We start from the raw sequence: 17165 nt of genomic DNA on the forward strand, positions 1-17165 counted from the left end.
TATAAAAAATAATCATAATAATAATAAAAATGACAAAAGCGCATATCAAATGAAAACTGAACATATAAAAATAAAAATTCAATTAAAAATAAAAAGCTAATTCAAATTATTAATAAATACTATAATAGTATAATAAATAATACTAACTAAACAGATATTATAGACTCATTGCAGGTTAAGTAAAACATAAATAAAATAAAATAAAACAAAATAGGAAATATATAATATACAATAAAATAAAATATTATATTATAATGAAAAAAAAATCTTTCCACTAGTGGCTAAGAAAACATTTGTCGTTTTTATTTAGCTTAACTTAATCAAAATATCTAAACCTAAATGAACTTAAAATAATAAATAAAGTACTTAGTATTTAGTAAAATTAAAGTGAAAACTAAAAATAAAATGTAAAAAATGTAATAAAAATGTAAAAATATTATCCAAAACTCTAATAGTATATCAGTGATACTAAAAATGACACTGACTCATGGAAAATTTGTACTTTTAATAAATGATTTTTTTGCACCACAGGACTGTCAATATGAAAAAAAAAAAAAATCAAAAATAGTGAGAAAAAACATTACAGAATCACAAATATATACACTATGGATGCACATTTATGTACTATATTAGTGTAAATGTACATGTTAACCCTTTTGTTTTGATGCTATTTGTCAATTACATACTTACTTATTGTAATCCCTAAGGATCTAAAGCTCAAACATTGCTCATTCATGTCAGTATTGAATCTCTTGTGTCTTGTGTAGCGCCACCATGTGACCAAAGTCAATACTGCAGAACAGTATGGAAACCGAAATCATGTTTTACATTTCAAATGTGCATATTAGCATGTTCATCAGGATATTTAAGAAGGGTTTTAGCCGCAGAGGTCATGAAAAAACCTAGAATTATTGGGAATTAAATTTCCAGTCCTGAAAAAGTGAGAAAAAAATTAATTTAAATAATATTTCCTTAACTCAAAATGGCTCTTTGTGAGCTGCATTTGTAAAAAATAATTTTTATATGCTGTCTAATTGGTGCAATAATAATAATAATAATAATAAAGAAAGAAAGAAATTACTTTAGAGTTCTGTTATTGCTGTAAATTTCATTTGAATATCTGATGAGCCCAGATGATCAGTTTCTGATCAGTTATCAATTTTTCTGTCAGTCCGAGGTCTCTTTATGATCCTTGAGGTTGTGGTTTTGGTCACATGACTGACCTCTCAGTGTCTGTGTGTGTTTCCCATGGCCTTTGGGTCTCTGATTTAACCTCTGTGGCCTGCTTGTGAATGAGATGCGGCCGCTGGTCGGTGGTCAGTCAGTGAGGGGGTGTAGCAGATGGATGACGAGTGGATGAAGCGAACGGGGGATGGACACTCGTCTGTTGTGTTGACCAGCAGGAGGATCGACCGCAAACTCACTGACCAACACCTCCAGCTCAGGGCATCTTCCAATGATTAGACACACGGCACTGCTATCTAATACACAATACACACACGTCAGCTGATCTCATGCATCTGCTTTTACGCACACGTGTTCTCCTATGCCCCACTCACACATAAACTGACCAAAGCTTTTGAAGATCTGATCACAGATTACGTGCATGCTAAACGATCATCATGCATTATTCCATTAAAAAAAAATTGCATTATTATTCATTATTCATTCCTGTTGATTTGTTGCTGTATGTGTGAACACCCATTTAACCTATTTCAAATGGAGCAGAAACTGATTTTAAACTAGTTTTTTTTTCTTGTCTTTCTTTATTGTAGATCCAAGAAAGAAGTACCATGTCAAACTCTTGGCCTACAGTTTTATGGGTGAAGGATACCAGGCAGACCAGACCATCAGCACACCGGGATGTGTTTGTGAGTTCAGCTGCAGTACACAAACACACACTTACACTACCAGACAAAAGTTTTTAAACAGTAAGATTTTTCTGCTCACCAAGCCTGCATTTATTTGATCCAAAGTACAGCAAAAACAGTGAAATTTTGATATATTTTTACTATTTAAAATAACTATTTTCTATTTGAATATATTGTAAAATGTAATTTATTCTTGTGATCAAAGCTGAATTTTCAGCATCATTACTCCAGTCTTCAGTGTCACGTGATCCTGATGAAAAATCATTCTAATATACTGATTTGCCTTGACATTTATTATTATTATTATTTTTATTATTATTATTACTATTATTATCAATATTTAAGACAGTTGAAAACATTTTTTCAGGATTCTTTGATAAATAGAAAGATCCAAAGATGAGCATTTATCTGAAATAAAAAGCTTTTGTAACATTATACACTATACCAGTCAGTATATATATATATATATATATATATATATATATATGTATATATATATAAAGAAATTATAGAAATTAATACTTTTATTTCGTACAAGGATGCTTTAAATTGATCAAAAGTGTTGATAGAGACATTTCTAATGTTACACAAGATTTCTATTTCAGATAAATGCTGTTCTTCTGAACTTTTTATTCATCACAGAAACCTTTAAAAAATTTTGCTCAGCTGTTTTAAACATAATAATAATAATAATAAATGTTTTTGAGCAGTAAATCAGAATATTAGAATGATTTCCGAAGGATCATGCGACTGGAGTAATGCAGCTAAAAATTCAACTTTGAAATCACAGGAAAAAATTACATTTTAAAATATATTCAAATAAAAACCAGTTATTTTAAAAAGTAAAAATATTTCAAAATTTTACTGTTTTTGCTGTACTTTGGATCAAATAAATGCAGGCTTGGTGAGCAGAAGACACTTTCTAAAAAACAAAAAAAAATCTTACTCTTCAAAAACTAGTGCTAGTGTTTATAGTATGTTCTTGGCACGTTACAAACATTATTTAAAAAAACTATAGGTTCAAGATATAACGAATAACTTTATTTGCATTGTAAAAAGGATTTACATAGTAAATGCATAGTAAAATTAAACATGTATACACATTTAGACACAAATAAGATATGCAAGATATAAAAATACAATAAAATAAAAGTACTAACACAATACTTTTTTTACTGCATGAAAGAATTAATAAATATATACATGGATGCACTGTATTACATTGAGAAAAAAACAGTAGACTTTTATAATGTTACAAAAGAGTTCTATATATAGCATAAATAAATGCTGCTCTTTTAAACTTTCTATTCATCTGTGAATCTAGAAAATAAAATGCATTGCATGCATTGCATTGCATTGCATATGCAAATATTGGGCAGCACAACTGAAATGTTTCTTGAGCAGCAAATCAGCGTATTAGAATGATGCTGTGTAGTAATTATGCTGAAAATTCAGCTTTGATCACAGGAATAAATTACATTTTAACAGATATTCACATAGAAAACAGCTATTTTATATTAGAATAATATCTCACTATTTTACTGTATTTTCTATCAAGTACATTCAGCCTTGGTGAGCAGAAGAGACTTTTTTAAAAAGCATTATCGTGCAACTGAAACATATTTTGTGTGATTTTTTTGCAGCGGTCCGTGATCGTCTAGTCCCGCCTCCTCCGCCGCCTCATCACGTTTATGCCTACAGTAACTCCTCCTCCTCCGTGTTCTTGCATTGGGCCCGACCCGCTTTCACCGGCGGACAGACGGTCAATTACACGATCCGCTGTAACCCGGTGGGACTGCAGAACGCCTCGCTGGTGCTGTACCTGCACACGTGAGTGTTACCGACCCCGGACTGACAAACAAACACACACTGTGATGCTCGCCCTCTAATATGTGTGTGTTTATGTGTTTCTGCAGTGTGGCCCAAAGTCTGATGGTCACTGATTTAGACCCAAACACCAATTATGAGTTTGCAGTTCGCCTGCATGTGGATCAGCTGTCCAGTCCCTGGAGTCCCGTGGTTTACCAGACCACACTACCTGAAGGTAAACCGTATAAATATTCATTCTCCATTCTGTGCTGAAGGCATTGAGAGGTTTTGATTGACAGGTGTCTGATTGTCTGTCTGTTTTGCTATTAGCTCCCACTCAAGCTCCTGTAGGAGTGAAAGTCACTCTGATTGAGGGAGACACGGCGCTGGTGTCATGGAAAGCGCCTGATGAGCTCAACGTCGCCGTGACGCGCTACACCATCCTGTACGCGTCACGAAGAGCGTGGGCCGCCGGAGAGTGGAAGATCTTGCAGAGAGAAGGTGAGTGTGTGTGTTGGGTGTCAGAATCATTATAGTTAACTAAAAAAATTTTTTTTTTTACTTAAAAATAAATGAAATAATAAATGAAATATATATATATATATGGAATCTGAGGGTGCAAAAAATCTAAATATTAAGAAAATCGTCTTTAAAGTTGTCCAAATGAAGTTCTTAGCAGTGCATATTACTAATCAAAAATTTGATATATTTACGGTAGGAAATTTACAAAATATCTTCATGGAACATGATCTTTACTTATTATCCTAATGATTTTTGCCCTAAAAGAAAAATCTATAATTTTGACCCATACAATTTGTTTTTGGCTATTGCTTCCAAATGGTCCATTTAGTTTAATTTGATTAAAAATAACAAAAACTGAAATAAAAATAAATCATATATAGATGTATTTTTAACAAATAAAAGGACATAGCATTATTAGAAATTGTGCTAGAATTAAAAAAAATAAAAAATGTGAAATAAAAACCAATCCAATATATTATTAAAAACTATAATAGTATCTCAGCAATGCAAAATTAACACTATTATGTGTTACAGTTTAAAAAAATAGACAGTAATTAATTAATTACTATTAATTAATTATTTCATAAATAATAATAATGAATAATATTATTTTCTGTACAGTCATTTTAAATAATAAGTTGAATTTTAAATAATTTTAAATTTCTCATTTTTCACTTTTATTTGATGTACTTGAAAACTTGAAAACAAATTATGCATATATATATAGTAATAAAAATGACAAAAAAGCCCACAAAAAATTGCACACATATATATATATATATATATATATATATATAAATATAGACATGCAAAAAACCCACAAAAAATTACTAAAATTTTAACACTATCACTGATGCTAAAATAACATTGACTCTCTGGCTGATAACAGAATACTTGCAATTATTTGTACTGATTGTAACATTGAAATAAGCATTTTCTGTAAAAGTGATTTAAAACAATATATATTATAAAAGCACTGTCAAATTGAAGATTTCACTAGGTGCTTAAACGACTCTCTTGTGAAGAGCTCAGGTCTAAATGCAGGGCAGAGACTGTAAAAGATGGAATTAGCGTTTATGAGCAGGACTGCCGTTCCACACGGATGTCATCTGTTTTCAGTTACACGCACAGCTCTCTGGATCTGAACGTGAGGCTCAGATCCTGAGGTCATTCCCAGCCTGCTTTGAGGGATAAATCACAATGCAGTTTTGGCCGTAGAGATGTGCTGCTGGTTTAGACCGTTTTGGGTGGTACTGGAATGGGACTAGTCACTAAACCTTTGACATTTAACCCTCAACACCCTGAATCTGTTGGTCACAAATAACTGCTGCGATGCTGACGGGGTGTTCTGTTTGCAGTAAAACTCTGATCCTGTGCTGTCACATGAAGATTAAAGAGGAAGGTTGTAAAAATCCCAGTTGGGTGAATCTCACAAAACTTGTCAAGAACATGCCTGTGTAATATTTCAGCCCAAATCAAAAGAAATTATATTTTGCATAAATGTAAACATCATTTTTTTAATATTGTCCTGGGAAAATATATAATTCTCATATATGTATTTAAAAAAAAACCTATATTTATGCTTATTTATATTTTATAAATATTTATACAATACATCATAGTAATGTTTGTTATGGTGAATTTAATATTTGCTGATTTTAATTTAAGGCACAATGTACTTAATTTACAAAAAAAAAAAAAAAAAAAAATCAAATCAAAGGTACCTATATTTATTTTTACTATGAAGAGCCAAAAATCTAATTTGTGTGAGGACTGTGAACCAAAAGTATATTTTGCATTTACATTTTTAAAATAAAAATCACTTATAATCTCTACATTTAAAAAAATGAAGGAAAAAGATAAATTTAAAAAATTCAATTGCATGTTTTTTTGTTACTGAAATGAAAGTTAAATTAAAAAAAAGAAATTACACTTAAAAATAAAAAAAAATAACTAATAAAAATGGCAAAAACATCACACAAAATACTGAGAGTAATTAAAAATACTAAAATAACACTGTTGCCATTATTGCAAATTATTGGGTTATATATCAAAGTATTTGCAAATGCATTCACAAATCTTGTAATTGATTATTTTTCAGATTTCCCCTCGTTTTGAATATATATATATATATATATATATATATATATTTTTTTAATTATTATTTTATTTTATTTTATTTTATTATATGTATATATATATATATATATATATATTTTTTTTTTTTTTTTTTTGTTGAGATTCACACAGTTAATGAATGCAGATAATTTACAAACCAGTAGAAACAGTATTTTCCCAAAAGGTTCTCAGTATTTTCAAGTCTATGATGTAAATTATTCATACAGTGGCTGTTTTTATATTTTTGGTTAATAATATTACCCTTGTTGTCAGGGAGCATCACGATGGCCCTGCTGGAGAATCTACAGTCCGGTCAGGTGTACCTGGTGAAAGTCTCAGCATCCAATCAGATGGGAGACGGGCCGTTCTCACCTGCGGTAGAACTGACCGTGCGTTCAGATGGACACACCCCCCGAACGCACGGCTCCGCCCACGGCACAGGTGAATAACAGAAACTTTGTAGTCATACAGTGCCTTCTTTAAACTGGGAGATGTTAAAATGAATAGAAATGCATTTAAATGCATCTTACATGACATTCATCTGTTTTTGGCCTTTTTCCGCAGTGTTTTCTGATGGTTTCTATCACCTGGATCAGAGGTCAATGACAGGGATAGTGGTGGGCGTGTGCATCGCTTTAACCTGCATTATCATCTGCATCCTCATACTGGCCTGCAGGAGCAAAACCAGGTAAGAGATTCATTAAAAATAAAAGCTAATTCAAAATATTATTAAGTACTATAATAGTATAATTTAACTTGCTAATTATCGAGCTATATATCAAATGCATTCTCAAATGTCAGTTAGTTGATTGTTTCCATGGTGATTCAATGACTGACCTGCATTATTTATGACAGGAAATCTTCCACTACCAAAACCATCAGACAAGCTGGAGGACAGACTCCGCCCACTGCTGTCCGCCTGACCAATCACAGTCAAGCTGAGAGTGTGGAGGTGATGATGCCCATGATGACAGATCATTTCATCGATGCAAAGGCATGTTTAAAATGACACATTCCTTCCTAAAAATACCATTTGTGTGTGTGTGTGTTTGTTGTATAGCAGATAATAACCTTTGTGGAAACAATATTTTGATATTTCACTTGTTTTACTGTTTTAGGGTGGAACAAATCTGATCATTAACAGTTATGGGCCAGTGAGGCCCACCGATGAGAAGAAGAAAAGAAAGAGATGGAACTTCTTTAAGAGGGATAACATGGTATGAAAATGTTTACAATTTTTAATTAAGATTATTAAAGAAATGGTCAGATAGACCTAATCTAACACCCAAATGAGGGGATATTAGCGTGATCTCACAAAGGCATCACAATGGCTGGTTGAAAATAATGAAATGTCATTAATAGAACATGTTTTGGGGAAGAAAAAACACTGAAAATAATGTTTTTCATTTTTAATAATATTCTAAATGATATAATGTAATATGTAACATTATTATAGCAAAGCTATTTATTGTTATTATTATTAAAATGTGAAATTAGTATAAATTAAAGTTAAGCTAAAAGTATTAAAAATGGTGTCCATTAATTTTAATAAAATTTGAATAAAATTAAATTAAGTATTAGATGAAAAACTAAAAAAAAAAAAAAATTTAAATGCTGCCTTGGCAACTATTTGAAATAAAATAAGTTTAAGTTGAAATTCTAAAATGAAAACAAAACTAATTTAAAGCTAAATAGCAAAAATAAATGTAAACTAAATAAAATAAAAATGAAATTTAAAACAAATAAAAAATATTGAGAAATACTATTAATTAATTGCTTTTATATCATGATATAAAATAATTGTCATTATTTAATAAAATTGACATGATAATTGTCATGATATTAAATATATTATAATATATTTTATATTATGTTAAAATATTTTTAATGTAAATCATCAAATTAATTGCTTTATTGTCATGATGTATTTTTAATGTAAATCGTAAATTAATTTCTTATTTGACATAATATAAAATAATTTTCATTAATTGTTGATATAAAATTATCATTTTAATTTATTATAATTCATCATTATAATCGACATGATAATTGTCATAATATTAAATATATGATTACATATTATATTAAAATATATTTTGATGTAAATCATCAAATTAATTGCAGAATTGTCATAATATAAAATGTTTTTGATGTAAATTGAAAATGAATTGCTTATTTGACATTAATTGTCATGATAAAAAAATATATATTTTAAATGTGAATCATCATAAAGTAATAATAATTACATTTAAATGTTATATTAACAATTTAAATTAAATTTAAATTCTAAATTATTTGTTTAATTGCCATTAAAATAATTATCTTATTATTAAATAATAATAATAATAATATTTCCTTTTTATTTTGGAGTAAAATATTAGATGGAAATATTCTTGACTGGCTTTGAGATTATATTGAGAGATATTATAGTATAAAAATAATTAGTTATTTAAATAGTTTGTTATAAATAATATAAATTATAAATAATTATAATTATAAATATAATAATTAAAATATTGTATATATAAATTAAAAAAAGAATGAAATATAAAAATTAATTAAATATAAATAATATAAAATATATATTTTTTAATTAATTAAATATAAATAATTATAAATAATTAACACTTTAAATAACATAACATTTTAATAATTTTAACATTACAAAAAAGAGAATGTGAGTTCATTAATGTCACAATGCTTAAAAATATTGTAACTTTTTTTCACTTTTAAGTTTCAGTTCAGAAACTCTTTCTTTCTCCATTGTTTACTGGTGTTTTCTTCCTCTTTCAGAATGTGAAGAGGGTCTCCAGTCCGTCTTATTCCTATCATCATGGCACCACCCTCCTGTGCTACACAGAAACCTCACCTCAGCAGCCGCCGTCCTCTCTGCAGGGCCTGTTTGGGTCATCGGGGGGGCGACAGCGAGGGTTCTCATTCCAGCGAGGGCAGCCACGAGACGGGCGACTCGGGACGCTACTCTCACGACGATCCCGAGGCGACCAACCTCTCTCTGGGCGCCGACAGTCGCCCGTCCTCCCTGCAGGGCGAGGAAAGCGAAGCGTCGGATGAAACACCCGTCCATGAGGTTACAGAAAAAGAGCTGCATCTTCATGCAATCCCAATGACAGAAATGACACCTCATAAACAGGAAATGATTGAGCCACATCCTGTTTAACCAAAAAAACCTTGTGCTCTCTGGCGCCCCCTGCTGCTTAAACGGACTACTGAGCAGTGCTGGACGACCCGAGACGTCCACATGGCCCTCTTTCTCGGTGAATGTATTTGTTTCTCTCTTTTTCTGTTCGTTTTGTGCGTCTGAAAGAAACTAGAATCTCACCCACCATGAATGTGTTAAAAACGTCCAAAACGTGCGACATGAATGTCACGTTTTCTGACGTTACCTTAGCGAGAGAGAACCGAAATGCTCTCTTGACTTCCTAATCTACCTCAGTTTGTCTACTAAGTATTTAATGTCTACTTATACACTCGACAGCGTTATTTTCGTTAGTTTGTCTATTTGTTTAATCCTGAAGTATGAGATCGCAAAGGTTTTTTACCCATCCTGACTGCTGTGTAACACGGCACAGCCAATCAGAACATAGTTGATGTTTAATATGCAGGACTTGGGACCAATAGGAATCCAGAGTGGGCGGAGCTACTCAGCTCATTGCATTAAACATGGTTAGGATAGTGTTTTTGACCTACCTCAACTTTCAGTTGAATATTTTGCTCTGATGTTTACGTACGATTTATTTGCGTCTCCACTTCAGGTCACGTTAGATTTCTCAGGTTTGTCGTATGAATGTGTGTATTTTTGCTCTTATAGTCCCTGTTTTATACTACCTCATTTACCTTTTGATTTTTAGCAGTAGTTTGATTTTCTTTGTCTCAGGGATGATTTAAAAGCCGTGTGTTTTGTAAGGCAACATGGTTTGATGGACAGGGTTTTTTTCGGGCGGTTGACCCGTACTGAATGTGTGTTTTACCTCTGTTTCTTTTTCCGTAGTTTAATTCCTCTTTTGAGTACGAAGTAACCAAAAATGCTGGGCGTTTCTTAGTTTGGCAAAACCCGATAGCTTTAAACAATGGCCTTAATGTGTGAAGAGCTGCAGAGATTGATTTGACTGCAGTCCGAATGAAAGTTCTGAAAACCAAAAATAATAATCAAACCTTTTTGCCTCCAAAGATATCTATTTTTCTCAACATGATACAGTATATGTACTACTGAGTACGCATTTTAGTTACTTTAGTGCTTTGAAAATAGTCCATGCTATTTTAGATTTAGGATCATGAGTGTAGCACTTGTCTTTCAGATTAGTTCGGAGTTGTTTGTAGTTTCACGTGCAACGGTGACACGCCATCATCTGCAGAGCTGTTTGCCCTTTCGTTTCTTCTTTCTGGTTTGCTGGTCTTCGGGATGAGAAGATGACAATGAGATTATTTGTGAATCAAACCAAAGATGTTTCACCCTGAGACCGGCGAATGCCCAAAAAAGAGCTGCTTTAGAGAACTTAGAGACGTTTTGATGTGCTGAGACCAAGTGAGGTGCAGATGCAGACGTTCAGCATTACAAATCTCATGAATGTATGTCATATTTCACTCCAAAATCAACAGGAAAAACAAGAAATTAAATTTTGCATGAAGAAAATCAAAACTTAAATTAAAACAGTAGATTCAAATTCTCATTACCATAATTTCTTTATTGTATTGTATTATTTTTTAATGTAAATCATCATAAATTAGCTGCTCTTTTATATTTTTAATATATATTATGATATATGTCAAATATGTATCATAAATCATATATATATCTAAATATATTATATTAAAAATAAATAATCATAAATTCATTGCTTAACTGTTATGATATAAATATATTTTTTAAGTAAATCATAAATTAATTGCTTATTTGACATGATACAACAATGTCGTCATTATTTTATAGAATTTATGGTATATAAATATATATTTTTAATGTAAATCATCATAAAGTAATACCATTCTTAATTGTTATTGTATAAAATAATTGTTATATATATATATACACTTGAGATCAAAAGTTTGCATACACCTTATAGAATCTGCGAAAATGTTAATAATTTAACCAAAATAAGATGGCTCATACAAAATGCATGTTATTTTTTATTTAGTACTGACCTGAATAAGAGATTCATTATTTCAAGACATTTACATATAGTCCACAAGAGAAAATAATAGCTGCATTTATAAAAATAGCCATCTTCAAATGATGCACAGTTGTGTTTTTTTGTTTAGTGATAGTTGTTCATGAGTCCCTTGTTTGTCCTGAACAGTTAAACTGACTGCTGTTCTTCAGAAAAATCCTTTAGGTCCCACAAATTCTTTGGTTTTCCAGAAGTTTTGTGTTTTTGAACCCTTTCTAACAATGACTGTATGATTTTGAGATCCATCTTTTCACACTGAGGACAACTGAGGGACTCATATGCAACTATTACAGATGGTTCAAACACTCACTGATGCTCCAGAAGGAAACACAATGCATTAAGAACCGGGGTGTGAAAACTTTTGAACAGAATGATGATGTGTACATTTTTCTTATTTTGTCTAAATATTGTATTTTTTTTCATTTAGTACTGCCCTTCTGAAGCTACAGAGGATACTTACATGTTTCCCAGAAAACAAAATAAGTTAAATTTACTCTGATCTTCGAATTCCAAAAGTTTTCACCCCCCGGCTCTTAATGCATTGCATTTCCTCTCGAAGCATCAGTGTGCGTTTGAACTTTTTTAAAAATTAAATAATAAATTAATTTAAATGTCATGCAAATAATTTTGGGATTGCACAAAAATAATTTCTTATTTTTCCTTTTTATTTTGGAGTAAAATATTAGCCGGAAATGTTTATGAGATTCACCTCTTTAAATCAAAAGTCGCAGTGATCAGTTTCCCTCATTAGAGTTTCAAGGTCAACATGGATGTAATTGTACATGAAAATTATATACGCAGAGAGAGAGATATTATACTATATTATATTAACATTCCATGCGGCTGAAATTCTTCTCAATCAGGGGAAATCGATCGCTTGCTGTATTTCAATCAGAGAAACACAATCAGTTTAGAATTTTTCTTTTCGAAGCGAACAGCCTGAAACCAAAGAATGTGGTCGCCGTTGCACAGAGCATTAAAGTAGATTCTTTTGCATGTGTTTTGTCATTTTTCAAAGCTTTATTCCTGAGCAGATTTGATTTCTGCTTACTGAAAGGACATCAGGAAACCAAAAACAGTGTTACACGGTCGTGCTTTCAATCGTTTGTGACTTTCAAGCAAACCAAAAATGATGGATTTCATGCCTTTTGTTTCCTTTTATAACTTTTCTCACTGGAGGAGAATTATTGTTTTTTTGTACGTTTTTTTTGCGTGGGATAAATGATGTACCCTGGATTTTGTGAAAGTACTGACTAAATGGTTTCACGTCCTGCTAAAGTAAATGGCCAAAAGCTGCTGGTTTTAGCTGGTTTAAACTAGTCCTCCAGTCTGACTAGTGTCCAAGTCTTCAGATCAGCTTTGGCTTGTTTTCAGCAAGATTTGATGCCGGGATTGATGTTTTTGATATACATTTCGATATACTTTAGTGTTTTAGAACAATATTGATTGTTGTGTTAAATTGTTAACTTCACATTGGGATTTTCTTTGTGTGTGCAAGTGTATTTCCATGCAGTTCTTTCAAATTAGAATGCAGTGTCACAAAATGTGTCAAATGTTTGCTCATGTAAGGTAAAACTCAGGTTGCTTGTCAAGTTTACCCACTTACCTAATGTAGGTGATTTTACTCAGGAAATAATGTCAGTCCAGTTTCATGTCACTTTATTCAGTGCTGATGTGAACTGCACTTGCTGAAACTTTTATTTCTGTTATTCTTCTGTTGAAGTTGAAGTTGTTTGTTCTGAATTTGTCTGAACTGAAAGGAAAAAGGGAGATCTTTGTAAAGTCTTCAAGCAGTGATGCTTTCCATCACGCTACAGCAGTAAATATATCTATAAGCCTTAAAAACTGAATGTATTTCTTAATAAATAAATTTACACTTGTCAGTATTCTGCTTTACTTTCCAAATACATGTACCATGTGTTTATTGAAAGAGTTTTTTTTTTTTCTGTTCGGCAATACGGTGTAATGTTTATGCCAAAAAGGTATACATTTACATTAGTTACCCCCACCACAAATAAGATTGTTTATAAAGAATGATTTCAAGTTTAAATAAAAATGTTGAAAATATTCAAATGTTGTCTATTTTTTTCCATTTTTCATTTATATGATTTATTTTACACACACACACACACACACACACACAAATATGCATATATGGGCCATTTGTCACTACCAAAACAGAGTAATATATCATTTAATTTGAATGGGTTATATTGACCTATTAAGATTTTGCTTACATGTACATTATAAATACATTTTTTGCTATTTTATTACATTTTTCTTCAGAGGTGAATCAATAACAATTACATTTTTAACTAAATTTCAATTGAAATTTGTGAGATTTTGCTGTATTTTGAATCCAATTTTTCTTTGTAAAAGGCAAAAAGTTGATCATACTGATTTCAAAGTTAAGGATTCCTTAGTTTGAACATACAGAATGTTAACCGACATACTAAAATACTACTAAAACATACTAAAAATCTGCATAACTAAACTAAAATTTAGTTTATTTCCCCAAATAAAGGATCATTTGTTCCCTTTTGTCACTACCAAAACAATGATGGCATGTTTTGGCTGTGACTATTTTGGTAGTGACATATTTATGAAATAACACCCAAAAAAATCAATTATGTCACTACCGAAAGTTCACCAAATGAAATGATGATTTTATATATATTAAGCTTACTAATATTTTAAATATTATTGGGGGTTTCAATAGATAACTAGATGAGTAAAGTTTGAGAACAAACTTTAAGCTGGCTTGAGAAAGCCTAGCCTGAAAGTTTGAAGCAGTTGTAAATGTATGGAAGCAGCTAGCATGATTTAACACATTGCTTACATGATTCAACATGTTGTTAACATGTTTTAACATGATTAGCTTGTTGCTTGTATTTTTATAGGCTGATCACAATGTTGTTAGCATGATTAACATGTTGTTAACATAATTTGCAAGTTTCTAGCATGTTTCTAGTCTGATTAGCATGTTGATGGCATGTTTTGTGAATGATTAGCATGTTACTAGCATATTTCTAACATGATTAGCATGTTACTAGCATGTTGCTAGCACGATTAGCTTATTACTAGCATGTTCTTAGCATGTTTTTAACATGATTAGCATGCTGTTAGCAAGATTAGCAAGTTACTAGTATGTTTGTAACATGATTAGCATGTTACTAGCAAGTTGCTAGCATGTTTCTATCATGAATAGCAAGATACTACCATGTTGTTAGCATGATTAGCATGTTATTAGCAAGTTGCTAGCATGTTTCTATCATGATTAGCAGGATACTAGCATTTTATTAGCATTATTAGCATGTTACTAACAAGTTGCTAGCATGTTTCTATCGTGATCAGCAAGATACTAGCATGTTGTTAGCATGATTAGCATGTTACTAGCACGTTGCTAGCATTTTTCTATCATGATTAACAAGTTATTAGAATGGTGTTAACATGATTAGCATGTTACTAGCATGTTGTTAGCATGATTAGCAAGTTACTAGTATGTTTGTAGCATGATTAGCATGTCACTAGCAAGTTGTTAGCATGTTTCTATCATGATTAGTAAATTACTAGCATGTTATTAGCATGATTAGCATGTTACTAGCACATTGCTAGCATGTTTCTTTCATGATTAGCATGTTACTAGCAAGTTGTTAGCATGTTTATCATAATTAACAAGGTATTAGCATGTTGTTAGCATGATTAGCATATTACCAGCACATTGCTAGCATGTTTCTTTCATGGTTAGCATGTTACTAGCAAGTTGCTAGCATGTTTCTATCATGATTAACAAGATACTAGCATGTTGTTACCATGATTAGCATGTTACTAGCACGTTGCGAGCATGTTTCTATCATGATTAACAAGTTATTAGCATCTTGTTAGCATGATTAGTATGTTACTAGCATGTTGTTAGCATGATTAGCAAGTTACTAGTATGTTTGTAGCATGATTAACATGTTACTTGCAAGTTGCTAGCATTTTTCTGTCATGATTAGCAAGTTACTAACATGTTTTTAGCATGATTCACATGTTACTAGCACGTTGCTAGCATGTTTCTATCATAATTAGCAAGTTATTAGCATGTTGTTAGCATGATTAACGTATTACCAGCACATTGGTAGCATGTTTCTTTCATGATTAGCATGTTACTAGCAAGTTGCTAGCATGTTTCTATCATGATTAGCACGATACTAGCATGTTGTTAGCATGATTAGCATGTTACTAACAAGTTGCTAGCATGTTTCTATTATGATTAACAAGTTATTAGCATCTTGTTAGCATGATTAGTATGTTACTAACATGTTGTTAGCATGATTAGCAAGTTACTAGTATGTTTGTAGCATGATTAACATGTTACTTGCAAGTTGCTAGCATTTTTCTACCATGATTAGCAAGTTACTAGCATGTTAGCATTAGCATGATTAGCATGTTATTAGAATGATTAGCATGTTACTAGCACGTTGCTAGCATGTTTCTACCATAATTAGCAAGTTATTAGCATGTTGTTAGCATGATTAGCATATTACTAGCACATTGCTAACATGTTTCTTTCATGATTAGCATGTTACTAGCAAGTTGCTAGCATGTTTCTATCATGATTAGCAAGATGTTGGCATGATTAGCATGTTACTAGCACGTTGCTAGGATGTTTCTATCATGATTAACAAGTTATTAGCATGGTGTTAGCATGATTAGCATGTTACTAGCACGTTGCTAGCATGTTTCTATCATAATTAGCAAGTTATTAGCATGTTGTTAACATGATTAACGTATTACCAGCACATTGGTAGCATGTTTCTTTCATGATTAGCATGTTACTAGCAAGTTGCTAGCATGTTTCTATCATGATTAGCACGATACTAGCATGTTGTTAGCATGATTAGCATGTTACTAGCACGTTGCTAGCATGTTTCTATTATGATTAACAAGTTATTAGCATCTTGTTAGCATGATTAGTATGTTACTAACATGTTGTTAGCATGATTAGCAAGTTACTAGTATGTTTGTAGCATGATTAGCATGTTACTAGCAAGTTGCTAGCATGTTTCTATCATGATTAGCAAATTACTAGCATGTTATTAGCATGATTAGCATGTTACTAGCACGTTGCTAGCTTGTTTTTATCATAATTAGCAAGTTATTAGCATGTTGTTAGCATGATTAGCATATTACTAGCATATTGCTAGCATGTTTCTTTCATGATTAGCATGTTACTAGCAAGTTGCTAGCATGTTTCTATCATGATTAGCAAATTACTAGCATGTTATTAGCATGATTAGCATGTTACTAGCACGTTGCTAGCATGTTTCTATCATAATTAGCAAGTTATTAGCATGTTGTTAGCATGATTAGCATATTACTAGCACATTGCTAGCATGTTTCTTTCATGATTAGCAAGATACTAACTAGTGGCTTCAATAGTCTGGTTTACGAAAACCGTAAGCCGGATCAGTCTGAAAAGATACAGCACACAGAGTCAGACCAGTCTGAAGGTCTGGGCCGAGTTTGGTGGTTCTAGCTTGAAAGCTCTAGGAGGAGATAGACACCGAAATTTGGCTCAGAATAATAATATTCTTAAATAGTAGATCAGTAAGTTGACTTTCTCAAGCCAACTTAATAAATGGATCTTAGTAAACATCTAAGATTTGAATACTTA

At 31.6% G+C, this 17165-nt stretch overlaps 1 protein-coding gene across 1 annotated transcript in view; it reads left to right on the forward strand.

Moving 5' to 3' along the window:
* LOC127180723 (protogenin A-like) overlaps positions 1–11060 on the forward strand; it is a 41372-nt gene extending 30312 nt beyond the window's left edge. Inside the window, 10 exon segments of the mRNA XM_051134950.1 lie at positions 1776–1871; positions 3515–3701; positions 3788–3915; positions 4011–4181; positions 6594–6761; positions 6885–7008; positions 7176–7314; positions 7439–7537; positions 9114–9233; positions 9235–11060. Coding sequence (XP_050990907.1) covers positions 1776–1871; positions 3515–3701; positions 3788–3915; positions 4011–4181; positions 6594–6761; positions 6885–7008; positions 7176–7314; positions 7439–7537; positions 9114–9233; positions 9235–9498 — 1496 coding nt within the window. The 3' untranslated portion in view covers positions 9499–11060.
* Positions 11061–17165: the final 6105 nt, after the last annotated feature.

This window comes from Labeo rohita, chromosome 18 (assembly GCF_022985175.1).
Source record: "Labeo rohita strain BAU-BD-2019 chromosome 18, IGBB_LRoh.1.0, whole genome shotgun sequence".
NCBI classification, from domain to species: Eukaryota; Metazoa; Chordata; class Actinopteri; order Cypriniformes; family Cyprinidae; genus Labeo; species Labeo rohita.